Here is a 14,264-nt window from a genome sequence, read left to right on the forward strand (position 1 = left end):
CAGTCCAAAGTCAAGCTGGTAGGCGGATTGGTTAGCGATGCTGATTTGGCCACCACTGTGTGCGTGTGTGTTGACCCTGACTGACTGACTGACTGACACCCTCCTGCCCATGGACTGCACTTACCCTTGGGCCTGATGCTACATGACCTATACAATGTTTGGGACAAAGATGCATCATTCCTTGATTCATCACTCTACTCCACAGATTAAAATTACAAATCAAACAATTCAGACGTGATTAAAGTGTGCATTACAGATGTTCATTTAAGAAGATTTGCATATAATTTAGTCACACCATGTAGAAATCACAACACTTTATCGACATGGTCCTTACCTAACTGGGACAGACTCCAGCTTTCCTGCAACCATGTTCTAGATAGGCAGACTTAGAAAATGGATGAATAGCATATTTTATATCTGTTTTTTTTCCTCATACAGTCTGACTTATGGAAGTTACCTTGGTCTGCTGGTTGTTCTTGTTCTCTATTCCATAAATCTCCTGTAAGAGATAGCTCACTCGGTCCACCTGCACAACAGATGAGCAAAACAGTCGAAAAGGAGAAGTCAAGAGTTATTAATATTTACATCTATGAATCAACTACATTTCAGTATTTTAGAATTAAAGACAGTACAACAAATCTCTTTAAAATGTTAATTTTAGCCTTACTAGAAACTGGTCAAGTATTCATTACAATTGAATTTTAAGGACTCTGCATTATATACAACCACACTGCTCACAGACTTATAATAATAATTTATTAAAGACCACTTATAAATAATACATGGTAAAATATAGAGATACATGATGAAACGGCCATCACAGCAGTTTGAAATGACAGGCATCTGAATGGTACAGTGATCATTTCTGACCTGTAGGCACTAATGTACAACAAAACACACAACTGACTTACTGTGCACTTAAAATGCAATCTTCTGGCCAGTGTTGGTATTATTTACTGTAAATGCCAGCATCAATAAAAAAAAAAGTGCAATGTAAAGCGTGCTCTGCTTCTTGTGGAGGAAGTCATGTTTAAAAAAATATATATATATATCATCAAAATATGAACACAGACTACTATAACCATAAAAAACAAAATGGGGCTGCCCGATGAACATTATTATGATTCACATATGACAAAATTCTTATTTAAAGGCAAACGCTGACATTAAATTGTAAAAGAGCGGTCCTTTATTCTACATTACCTCGCACTAACTTCAGCTTTGTGTTACTCTAGAGATGGTAAGGCATTAGTTCTGTGTTTTCATCATCACTTCCCTGAGTGTTTTGATCATTTTTAACTATGTTGTCATTAATGAAACGGACAGATTTTTCTTCCATACTGCTCTGCTTTTTGATTAACGGTTGAACTAACAAACGGTTTTAAACACTTCCCCAGCACCACTGTATATGGGCAGGAATTGCATCTTTTGCACCCAAGGACAAGAAAGGCACACAGCGGAATGGAGAGCTGGTGGTGGGGAACTAGAGATTAAGTCATTGTGAGTGATTTTGTGTGGGTTTCTTATAAGCAGTACAGGCATGTCAAGTGTCTGTTCCACTTTTCTCTTTCATTGTATCACACACCATGCAAAGAAAAATCACTTTTTTGTGTGTTAAGTCCGTGTTTTTCAACAAAAGGCTGTGTCACTGCACAAGTCATAAGCGCAGCACGTTTTTCAGACATGTTGCGAGCAACAAGCAAAAATATTAATAATACTGAAGCATACAAATGCATGTTAAATACAAATATACATACAGCAGCACTTAGAATTTTAGCCTGCATTCAAATCAGTTTGAAAATGTACTGTTTACTTTCCCATACATGAAGTATAAGTATTGTAATCGTCCAAAAATTCGATGTCGAGATTCATCAAAATTTTACATCACCCTGACTTTCTCGTATATGAAGTACAGGAAAAGTATTGGAATCCTTCAAAAATTACATTTTGAGATTTTGATGAAACTTCACTTAGGTCAACCAAATTTTGCATACAAGTATTGGGTACAACACGTAGATTTCTATCAACATTTGGGCGATTTCAGCTAACCGGAAGTGGTACTTTACCTTTTACTCATCTTTACTTTTATAACAATTATTCAATATACTATTAATTTGATGTGATTTGTTGGTGATGGTTCTTTAATGTACATAATATAAAAATATAATCACTGTCTTGTGGTTTACACCTCAAATATCCATCCCCATATCACAGTATACGAGAAAGTCGACGGGAGACCCCTCCCAATTTTTAATATTAGCATTCAAACCCTAATTTTTATTTTGCTGTAATCAACTACATACGGTAATAAAACACTGAAGTCTGTGGTCAGTTTGACTTTGGTGATGCGACAAAAAAGGAAGTGCGAGTACAAGGAGGAGAAACAGCATGGCAGGCATGCAGACAGCCGCTTTCAAAAACAGCAGGTATAACAGAGGACAGGATGCAAGAAAGCCGCCTTGAAAATAATGACTAAGTAAGAGAAGCAGGCTTTATGGGAACGGACTCAAGAGATGGAGCAATGGTTAAGAGACATTCTCACACACACACACACACACACACCAAGGATAACTGCTTTAAGTGTACAAGATAAATATTTATAAATAAGCCTATTACTGGTCTGACAGGTTAGCATGGCTAGTATATAATATTTACAAATCTAGCTTGCCTTTTTTTTAAGGGGCAACTGTTAAAGAAAGATTAGACATCAAGACAGCATGAAAGCAAAATCCTAACATCAGAACACAGTCGATATCAAACATTTTCTATCAGGAAGCACATATGAGTTCTTCCTGTGCATTGGCCAGCTAGACTCTTAATATTATTTTCCCCAATGCAGCTTTGCCTTGATGGCACAATATAACCACAATGAATTTATACAAGATACTGTGCGTTAACTTCACCTCAATAAGTCCTATCAGAGATACCCGGAGCTGGGTTTTAATCTTCACTATTCAGTGGTTTCATGAATATTTCCCAGTTGCAGAATGCGATTTTGTCTGTTACGTTATACTAAATGCTAGGTAATACAGAACTGCAATGACACACTGGTCTTCAGAATGAGGTTTGAAACATGAGAACCCTCGACACAGAAGGCATATGCTATAACTTGGGACAATTTTATTGTAGAAATTGCAATACAATGCAGAATTAAACCATATAAATCAGACAAACAATGCTATTTGAAAGATATGCAAAAATGTTATATTAGTAATGTTGTAGCATGGGACATTCCCAAAACACGCGACCCAAAGAGGATGGTGCCCAATGGTAGCATTCACTCTTTGAGCCTCGGCCTGGGTACATGTTGGATTGTACAAATCAAGATAAATACGTATATAAATATATTTTAAAAAAAAAACAGAAGATGTCAGTTATCAGTAATGATCCTAGAATTTAATTTAAAGAAATGGTTTCTGCACAACATAGTTGAACTTAGCAGTTTCTAACAATCGTTACACAAATAACTTGATCACACATTTAAAAAAAAACTTTTTACTTACAATCTGTTTCTGCTTTAATGGTTTCACAGAAAAACTTCCGTCGACATGCTGTTGATTAGAAAAAAACAGAAATAAATAAGTATAGCTCAGAAAATCATCTTTGATTTATAAAACTTAACTGAAATAAATTCAGGCACAGGCAAAAAATGACACTGAGTGAAAGGGGACAAGAGAAACACGTTCAACTTGACAGCACAAAAGGACCATGGCACTCAAATTCTAACAGCTAATGGCTAATCAAATCTTGACAGCTTCTTTCCATTCAAGGCCCACTTAAAACAATACTGTCCCACAAATGTAATATATATCATCAGAAACCTGATCCTTACCCACTTTGCCTACAGATTGTGGGTTAACCAGTTCTGTAATATGCAGAGAGATCTGAAATTATAGGATTCTGTTTAATCAAATGATCTGCTCACAGTCCTTAAAGTTAGAAATATGGCTTACAGTATGTGCTTTAAATCTACAGTATATGACTTATTTACCTCTTAAAGAAATGTAATTTTATAGACACTTGTGTGTACAAACAATGTTTGAACAACAACATTTATTTCTATAGTACATTTTCATACAACAATGTAACTCAAAGTGCATTACAAGATGACAAAGAGAAAGTTACAAGAAAAGAAAAATCAATAAGATTAGGCAAAAATATTAAAGAATAAATAACAAAGAAAAAACAAATCTATACAATCTTAAATAATAGGTAAATATCACATAGAAGAGTAGCAACAGTGTATACAATATCATAATGTAAGTCTCTAAAGAGGAATCCAGTAATAAGGTCAGATGGCTGGGAGGACAAGATAAAGAGAGGGGAAAAAAAAAAAAAACTCCAGGTAGGCTGGAGGAAAAAAAAAATTCTGCAGGGGCTCCAAAGCCAAAAGACCACCCAGCTGCCACTGGGCATTCTACTTAACAACTGTTCTTAAATCAATCCTCTTTGTCTCCAGGCTTCATTTTAGAGGAATCCATCCTTCTTCTAAATATTTCACAATTCCTCTTGCTAATGATCACATCAGAGGAGTTAACTGCTAATGTTTTGGGGGGCATTGGGGGGGGGAGGCAATAAGGAAGTGAAGTCAAGACACACAAGACAATTAAAGGCAACACTTAAAGCAAACAGGTGGCGCAGTGGTAGTGCTATTGCCCGGGATCTAAGGAAATCGTTGATTTGCATCCCGGGTCTCTCCAGTGTGGTAACGCTTTGAGTGAAGAGAAAAGTACTATTTAAATGTAAAGAATTATTATTATAAAGAAAAGTGAATAGACTTGTGCATTAAAACCTATGATAAAAAACAGTTTCTATACTTGGCTTTACAGAACACTTACTAAAGTGAAATGTCAGATGATTAATCAAGAACTTTCATTAAAGGAAAAACTACCTGCTTGGTAAATACTGGTCCAATACAAAAACCTGCACCAGAGTGGACACCAGGCCCAAGAATCACTGTACTAAATGGCACGGTGGGAATATCAAACCTCATTTATGCTGCACTTGCAGTAGCAGGTCCAAATCAGAATTGCTGAAGAAATCGAATCCAATGTGAATGCTGTTTAAATGACATCGCCTACATGTGGCCTGAGCACTTAAAGCACATTCAGAACATATTAAATATTTCGCATTTTGTATGCATTGCAACATAGTGATGCAATTAATGTTACATTTATTTACTTAATTATATATATTCTAGCCGTCCCCCGCGGCTCCGCCTGCGTAGTAGTGAAACAGGACAAACTTTGAAAATCAATAAACAAACAGGTATCACTAGCTAAGCAGAGGCAAAGGTACACTACAAAACGCGGCCACAAGTAGACCGACTCAAACGGAGGCTGGCGCGTGAGTGAGGAGGGCCCGGCCCAGTCCCTACTCCTGACGTCATGCTTCCCGCTCCCTGTGGTCTGCTACGAAATCGGTACCGCAAGCGAACTATGATACTTAGAGCAATGAGAGAAATCGCAAAAATCAACCAGAATGTTCAGGCAAATTATAGAAAACACAATCTAAATCAGTTAAGTAGTTCTCTCGTGAAAAGCGGACAGACATACAGACACACACACATATACAAGGAGATTCACTTGATATAGGCCATGAAAACTCTATAATAACTCTAGCTAGGACAAAGCAATCTGAACGAAACAACGTGCTCCTCGGTATACAGAGCTTTGAACAAGCCAGGATGCCCCTGCATCGGAGTGAGGAGGTAGGCGCCTCATCAACTTCTGGGTGCACCCTGCCCGTACCCCTTCACTCAGTCACTCGGCTTCTCATCGAGATGGTTGTGTATAGTATTGAGCATCATGTCTTCATGGTGCAAACCCATCGGGTCGCCAATTCGTTTAAGCGAGGTCAGAATCAACCGGATGATCGTGAGTTAATGGAAGGTGACTTCCAGGAAGATGGAGCAATGCGTCACTCCTCTGCAAGGAGCATGGCAGAAATTGAGTCCTTCATCGGCAACAGGGTAATTTCAAAGGGGCTTTGGTCACCATGGTCGCCGGATCGGACACCACCAGACTTCTTCCTTTGAGGTACAGTCCAAGGAAAAGTCTATCGGAACAAACCTCACACCGTGAAAGATTTGAAGGAAAACATCCAATGTGAAATTGCTGCTATTAGAGCGCAGCGTCGAAATGTGTCTAGCAGAAAACGGAAACCACTTCCAGCATCACGTGTCATGCAATCGATTGATTGTCAAGGTATAGAGCATATTTTTTTGGTTCAGATTGCTTCAACCTAACAGGAGTTACAACTGAATATTTGGGGCCTCTTTCGAGTGAATCTCCCAGTATACACACACACACACATCCATACGTATACTGCTTGTATGGTTTTTTTTTCCTGTGGAGGATCTTCAGTATTCCACATTTTAGAAGCAGAGTCAGGACTTTTCTTTGCTGTGGTTTCCCCAACCTCAATTTAGACAACATGTATAGACTGAAATCAAGAGTAGCAGGACCAAATCATTATAGCAATCCCAACAGTTTGAGAATTTTTAAATGACAGAAGCAAAATTTGAATATCTGTGCAATCTTCTTTTCACCCCTTTCCCAAAATTCAGCAATGTGCACAAGAACATAAACTCGATCATTTAAAAACTCAGAAACGGAACTTAGCAACACATCCAAAAGAGATCTGCATCCAATATCAGGAGAAGAAAAAAAATTTAAAATATCAAGCACCTCGCAATTTTTGGGTTCTTATACATCAGATATGTGAAAAAATTTGAATCAGGTAACAGGAGAAAGGCAGTGTAATGTGAACTTAATTGGCATATTTATTAATTTGTAATTCTTTTAACAAAACAAAAAAAAAAAACCCACAAAACATGATTCTTGTTTAACCTCATGAGTTTAAATGCAAGACTGATTTAAAACTTTCCATTTTTTTTTTTTTTTTTTTAAAATAACACTGATTAACCCGTTCAAGTTAATGAGTTACCGAAACAAACAATTGTAAATCAGTGAGGTCAAATGCCTTCAATAACTGGGAAAGTAAGCGTAAATAAAATGATATCCAGAAATTTTGTGGACATTGTCAGTGAGCATTTAACAAGAAAAATGAGGTCTCTGAAAAACTTTCTGGAAGACTGATCTACAAAATGATACATGGACAGCTGGATGTGACTCAGCCTAAAACACTGCCATGACAATAGCTGGAAAATTATAAACCACAGACAATTTCTCACACACACGTTCTTTCCCCCATACAGAGTTGGAAGGTTTTTTTTTTTTTTTGGCAGACAGGAAAGAAACACAAGCACCCTCAGGATTCAGCCCTTTGAAACTACAGCACTCTTTCTTGAATCGTGTGTAAAATCTGCCCTATGATCAGGCACACATCTGAAATCGTATACTTGTCATCAACAGTCAGCTTGATTAAAAAATAGAAAATGTACACCTATACAGCAAGGATTTTTCCAAAAAAAGTGGCAAGTGTCTTTCTTAAATTGCCTATTAACCAATCCATTAGCATCTGAGCCAGTAGATTCAGGTACAGCTTTTACCCACAGGTAGCACTAAGCCAAAACACTACATTATTATCAATGACAATATTAACATCCAAGCATTTTAGTAACGTGCAGTTTAGAAAACTCGTGTCAAGAGCAGTTTAGAGTTCAACGCTTATTCCATTGAAAGGAATGGTAACACTCATACAACAAGGCTGAGGAAAAAGTATTTGCCCCCTTCCTGATTTCTTTTTTTTTATTGCACGTTTGTCACACTCAAATGTTTCAGATCATCAAACAAATTTAAATATTACACAAAGATAACCCAAGTAAACACAAAATAGTTTTTAAGGGATATTTTTACTTATTAAGGAAAAAAACTACCCAAACCTACATGTATTATTATTTTAATACTGTATATCTATATAGATATCTCTATCTCTATCTATATATATATATATATATATATATATATATATATATATATATATATATATATATATATATATCTATCTCGATATATCTATATCTATATATAGTGATGGACGGCCGGAGGTTCAGTCCGGCTGGGACGTCCCAGAACAGGAAGAAGAGAGAAGAGCAGCCTTTTCGGGACACTGCCTCCCCCGGGACGCTAAGGTGGCAGCTCCCCTGGAAGACAATGGTTCCCGGATTCCCTCAGGGCATCCTGGGACATGGCGTCCGTTTCTTCAGCCCTGTTGGGTGCCGCCAGGGGGAGCTCACAAATAACCCAGGGACTCCAAAGATTACTACGACCCGGAAGTACTTCGGAGACACAAGGACGGAAGGCCACAGTACTTCCGGGCTATTTGAGAACTGAGGATGTGGCATTGACCCAGAAGAGAAGAAGGAGTGCTTCATGGTCACTGACTATATAATATAAAGGACTGTGAGAAACCCAGCAAGCTGAGCCGAAGTTGGGAGGTTGGGTGACGAAGCTGCTGGGAGTGGAGGATTGTTATTGTGATTATTGTTTATTATATAAGTATTGAAGAACTGTGGAGTGTGTGGTGCTTTGAGCACTGTATTGAAGAAAATATTAAAAGAATTCTTATGGGTACTTTCTCTTTTGTTTGTCTGGGCAACAGAGCCTCTAGCGTCCACAAAATAGTTTATTTTATATATATATATATATATATATATATATATATATATATATATATATATATATATATATATATATATAAACTGCTCAAAAAAATTAAAGGAACACTTTGAAAACACATCAGATCTCAATGGGAAAAAGAAATCCTCCTGGATATCTATACTGATATAGACTGGGTAATGTGTTAGGAACGAAAGGATGCCACATCGTTTGATGGAAATGAAAATGATCAACCTACAGAGCCCTGAATTCAAAGACACCCCAAAAATCAGAGTGAAACAATTATGTGGCAGGCTAGTCCATTTTGCCCAAATTTAATTGCAGCAACTCCAAATTGTACGCAGCACTTTGTATGGCCCCTGTGTTCTTGTATACATGCCTGACAACATCGGTGCATGCTTCTAATGAGATGACAGATGGTGTTGTGGGGGATGTCCTCCCAGATCTGGACCAGGGCATCACTGAACTCCTGGACAGTCTGAGGTGCAACCAGGTGGCATTGGATGGACCAAAACCTAATGTCCCAGAGGTGTTCTATTGGATTTAGGTCAGGAAAGTGTGGTGGCCAGTCAATGGTATCAATTCCTTCATCCTCCAGGAACTGCCTGCATACTCTCACCACATGAGGCCAGGAATTGTCGTGCACCAGGAGCCACTGCACCAGCATATGGTCTGACAATGGGTCCAAGGATTTCATCCTGACACCTAATGGCAGCCAAGGTGCCTTTGTCAAGCCTGTAGCGGTCTGTGTGACCCTCCATGGATATGCCTCCCCAGACAATCATTAACCCACCACCAAACTGCTCATGCTGAATGATGTTACAGGCAGCAGTCACCCCTAGGACCCTACCACTACAAAACAAATGTTCACTTTATTTCTTGCCCGGCTATTTTTCTGTTTGCGGTCACCATGGAAACGTCAGTCCAAAATAAACTATGAAAAAAGCTTGCAAAAGGACATTAAAAAGCTTGAGAAATGCCAAACAAATGCTTGAATTTTACAACAATCTTAAATGTGCATGGGCCAATGAAGTTACTGACCAGCCAGTCATAACTATAAAGATTGCAACGTCAAACATTATGCATAAAAATATAAATACTTGCAAATACATATATACAGTTTGCATATAACTGGTATTCTTTACTCATTGGTTCCTTAAAATGGGGGACTAAATATAAGTAATATGGCAATTCCCATACCATTCACTCATTTTGTAAAGCATTCATAATGATTAACGTCTACACTAAAAGTTTATATCATTGGCTTCAATTCAATACCAGCATGCTTGGGTGAGGAGATACAACAATAACAATTATGTCATTCTTCAAATATTTATGGACTGCACTGCATGTTGTATGCTATGGATGATTTATTTTATTCTAACTTTTGTCAACTATTCTGAGAAGACATGCAAGTAAAAATGTTATTGTACTACATACACATGACAATAAACTTAATGTGACTACCAAGTATGTATACATGAATGTCACAAAAAAGGGTAAGAACTGTGGACAGTGTCTCCTGCCTTGAGGTGAACATAAAAAAGCCAATCTGTCACCCCAAAGTCCAAACTTGATCACTCCTACTGTTCTGGTAAGCGGTCCTGGCAATATTATACATTCAAGGCTGCCTCTGCCTTCTGTTTGTGCCATTAATGAACAATGGGCTAATATGATTTACACGATGCAGGCAATGAAATAAGCTCATAAAAATGTGAAAAATCATTCTTCTTATTCTACTGTGAAGCAGCCATTCGATTTTTGGTACACTTTATTAATCCCTGAGAGGAAACCATCTTTTTACATGACCTATGGAGGTCAAAGCACAGGTTCAGCCATTGTACAGCAATTTTCAGGTTAAAGGGCTTGCTCAAGAGCCCAACTGAGTAGGATCCTTTCTGGAAGTAATAGGATTTGAACTAACAACCTTCCAGATACCAGCGCAGATCCTTGGCCTTAGAGCCACCACCAGAGATTAAAGAAATAGTACAATTGGGATATTCATTTTTAATTAATGGAACAGTTAAATAAGCTGTGCACAAGCAACTTAATAGGTAAATATAAAAGCTACTTTAAGAATAAAAGAGAAAAGGTTTCAGAAAATAAAATGGATATATAATGAAAATTAGTAACTAAGTTCACCAGATTTATAAAAAAAAAAAAAAATTGCATTCAACAAGGTTGATCTTTACCTAGATCTTATGATAGTTTTCTCCTTCTAAAAACTAAACTCCCTAAGCATACAATTCTTCCCTCTCATTAGCTATCAATTTCCAAACATCTCAAAACAACCTTCTCTGTAAAAAGGTGGATTGAGCAAAAAAATGCAAAGGTCACTTACTTTTTCGAAGGCTGCCAAAAGAACATGAGCATGGCCGGAGATCTCTGCCAAAAAAAAAAGGAAAAAAGCATTTTAAACAGGCCTTATCAACAGCAGTCTTTACCCACCGTTATTTCACCATTTTGTTCAGGACCAACACAGCAGAGCGCAGCCCAGCACCAGCATGTTTCTGACAAACAGCTTTACATGGCAAGGGACTGGCACAGCTGGCTAAGATGCCGATCACTTTATGCTAGTCAGCTTCTGGTAAAAGAGGCAAGAACTAAGGTCTTCAAATTAATGTGGACTTTCAGGGCTCATTTATAATTCACGCTCAGAACGTGTATATGCACACATCATGGCTACCATGTGCTCTCAGAAATGTCCTCAGAAATTAATGCAACGCGTGCGCAACTTGCAGTACCAGCAAACAGTTGGGGAGAAACAGTATGATAAAAGTTGGAATGTGATGTCCGAGTCTCTGTTTACTATCCACATGTGACAGAAAGCTGCTTTGCAGATCGATGTGCCTGCTTCGATGTTTGATGAATGGTTCAATGTGGTGAAGCAAAATGCCGACATACAAATGCATTCGTGGTGCTTTTATATCCAAGTGTTGCATATTCCCCATTGTAATGACACGATACATTTTAAAGGTCTCAAATACCATCTTCTGTACCTTTATTTATTTTTTTGTACTTTCACAACAACAACAGAATGTACAGCGCTGTATTTGAGCCACAGAGAAAAAATTAAGGACACAGTGAAAAGGTCTATTTTGTGATTAAAGTGGACATTTCGGCTTTAATCTCGAAATGTCCACTTTAACCTCACAGTTTACTTTATCATTAAAGTAGACCGTTGTAAACGTCCTCTTAAAACCGACCCAGATGTTAATCACTACGCGCTTCTGGGGCTTCCTCCTGACCTGACAGCAGCAATCGCCACACAGAACACGTTACATTGATGATATTACAACTCTCTGCACACTTAGAATCCTTAGATTTATACAGGGTGGTCCAGATACAAATTGTCTTGATGACTTTGATTTATGCGGGGACGATTCCAGTTTGGCACAAAGACGATTCTTCATGTCGTCAGTTCGCACACGTCTCGATGGTCAGGGATTTTTCGGGTGATTTTCTATGTAATAAACTTAATAAGTTATAGTGTAATAAAAATTGCATAATTAGATCTGGACCACCCTTTACTTGATATCACTTTCAAGAAGAAATGCATTAAAGTACATGTGTTGCATTTTACAGGTACGGCGATAACTTCATTTAAATAATGAATACTAATAATAATTACACATGCTGTGGCAGCATGGTGGCGGAGTGGTAGTGCTGCTGCCTTGCAGGGAGTCGCTTCCTTGTGTTCCCTGCCTGGAGTTTGCATGTTATCCTGCTGGTTTTCCACACTGGGCTCCGGTTTCCTTCCAAAGACATGAAAGTTTGGGGATGTGGTGACACTAAAATGATGCCAGTGTATGCGAGTGCTTGTGTTCACCTTGCGATAAGCTGATGCCCCATCCAGGGATTTTGTTTCTTTCTCGCTCCCGATGCTTGCTGGAATGGACGCATCCCCAGACTGATGGATGTAATCATTAAACATCTATTTCAGAGATATTGCGGCAAGGTGTCCTTGGAATTTAATAGAGTTTTCAAGCAATTCACAACACAGCGAAGCCGAACGTTTTCACACCGTGATGATATCTCGCACTGCCACCTGGTGGAATCTTCCAGATTTATATAAAGTCATAAGTGACTCAGGCGCCACCGTGAGTGGCAGCCTTTCCAGCAGCTCTGTGTATGACTATCTTTCTACCTTTTTCTCTATTTCTCTCTAATTCACGGTTAACTCCTACCACTTTCTTTTATGTGGACTCTTTCCCTGGACACTTTTTACTATTTGGAAATGGATTTTATTTTAATAAAGTTAATTAATAAAGTATCTATCTATCTAAAGTACATGCGCAAGTATAAACAGTACAATGCTTGCATAGTAGAAGCGTCCGCTGGAGTAGGCGTCACATCGCGTGACGTATAAACCTGGCCTTAGTACTGCCAGTCAGTCACATTTCCAGTTGAAAAGCAAAAGCTTCTTCAAGTATAATTAAAGTCAATTTTATACAATCTTGTTCCAGTGTTGCAATAACGCATTTCTGCGTAATTATAAAAATGCTGTTGTTATGAAGTCTCTACATATAAATAAAGCCCTCTTTGTCATCCCACTCACAAAATCAATTCAGTGGACTTCATGACCTGCTCAGCAGGAGTCACTCTGTGAAATGTAGAAGTTACATTTTTAACAGAAATAAAATGTTCCTACCATCACCTTCATCAACCACAGCCTGAATGACCAATGGGAAGATTCCTCTGTCCAAGTCAAAATTCAGCTAAAAATAAACAAATAAATATTAGTTACATCATATGTTAAAAAAAGATAACATGCTGCTTTTTAATAATATCTGAAAATTACTGATGACATCAGAAGCAAAAAATCATACATAAATATCACATATGATAATCAAGACCATTATTTGAACAGTCCTGGTGACCTCGATATTCCTTCAATATGGCATTAGTTGAAAACGTTATTTTTTTTATATAGCCCCAACATTTTGAAGTCTTTGCTGTAATCCCGATTTACTAAATCTGAACAGGTAGACTGGTCAGGTGTAAACACTGACTGAAGTGCAACCAGAAAAGCATTTTTACAAAAGAATATTCCTTTTACAGTTTTCAGCTCAAGACTTCCTTGAGAATAAATTTCACCCTGCACAATACAGAGAAAGACAAAAAAAAAAAAAAAAAAAAACCTGGTATCCTTTCACCTAAAAAAATATAAAATCTTAGTTTTCTCTAACCTAAGCTGAAAATAACAAATATACTTGGTATCCACAATTCTTTATATCACATTTAATATAACAGAAACTTTGCTTTTGATTTATGACTGAACACATTATTTTAAAATATTGTTGTCTGCATATTACATTTTAATTTTTCAAATGGGTGTGACGAGGATGGACAGGATTAGAAACGTGTACATTAGAGGCTCAGCTCTGATTGGATGGTTGAGAGGCAAAGTCAAAGAGGCGAGATTGCATTGGTTTGGGTGTGTGCAGAGAAGAGGCCCTGGGTATATTGGGAGAAGATGTTAAGGATGGAGCTGACGGGTAAGAGGAGAAGAGGAAGGTCTAAAAGAAAGTTATGGATGTGGTGAAAGAGGACATGCAGGTGATGGGTGTGACAGAGCAAGATGACAAGGACAGGAAGATCTGTAACAAGATGATCCGCTGTGGCGACCCCTAATGGGAGAAGCCAAAAGATATTATTTTAAAATATGAAACAAATGAAAGT

At 37.9% G+C, this 14,264-nt stretch overlaps 1 protein-coding gene across 2 annotated transcripts in view; it reads right to left on the bottom strand.

Moving 5' to 3' along the window:
- The window catches only part of LOC120543379 (probable E3 ubiquitin-protein ligase MGRN1), a 100,688-nt gene that overhangs the window by 26,510 nt on the left and 59,914 nt on the right, over window positions 1-14,264 (bottom strand). The window contains exons 6-9 of one of the 2 annotated variants that reach the window (XM_039776429.1): window positions 13,240-13,300; window positions 10,924-10,967; window positions 3,504-3,551; window positions 458-526 (exon numbers count right to left, since the gene is read on the bottom strand). In XM_039776429.1, the coding sequence (XP_039632363.1) occupies window positions 458-526; window positions 3,504-3,551; window positions 10,924-10,967; window positions 13,240-13,300 (222 nt within the window). Of the gene's footprint in view, window positions 1-457; window positions 527-3,503; window positions 3,552-10,923; window positions 10,968-13,233; window positions 13,301-14,264 lie in introns of both variants that reach the window. The other variant, XM_039776428.1, reaches the window with a different exon arrangement.

Source organism: Polypterus senegalus, chromosome 13 (assembly GCF_016835505.1).
Source record: "Polypterus senegalus isolate Bchr_013 chromosome 13, ASM1683550v1, whole genome shotgun sequence".
In the NCBI taxonomy this organism is placed as follows: Eukaryota; Metazoa; Chordata; class Cladistia; order Polypteriformes; family Polypteridae; genus Polypterus; species Polypterus senegalus.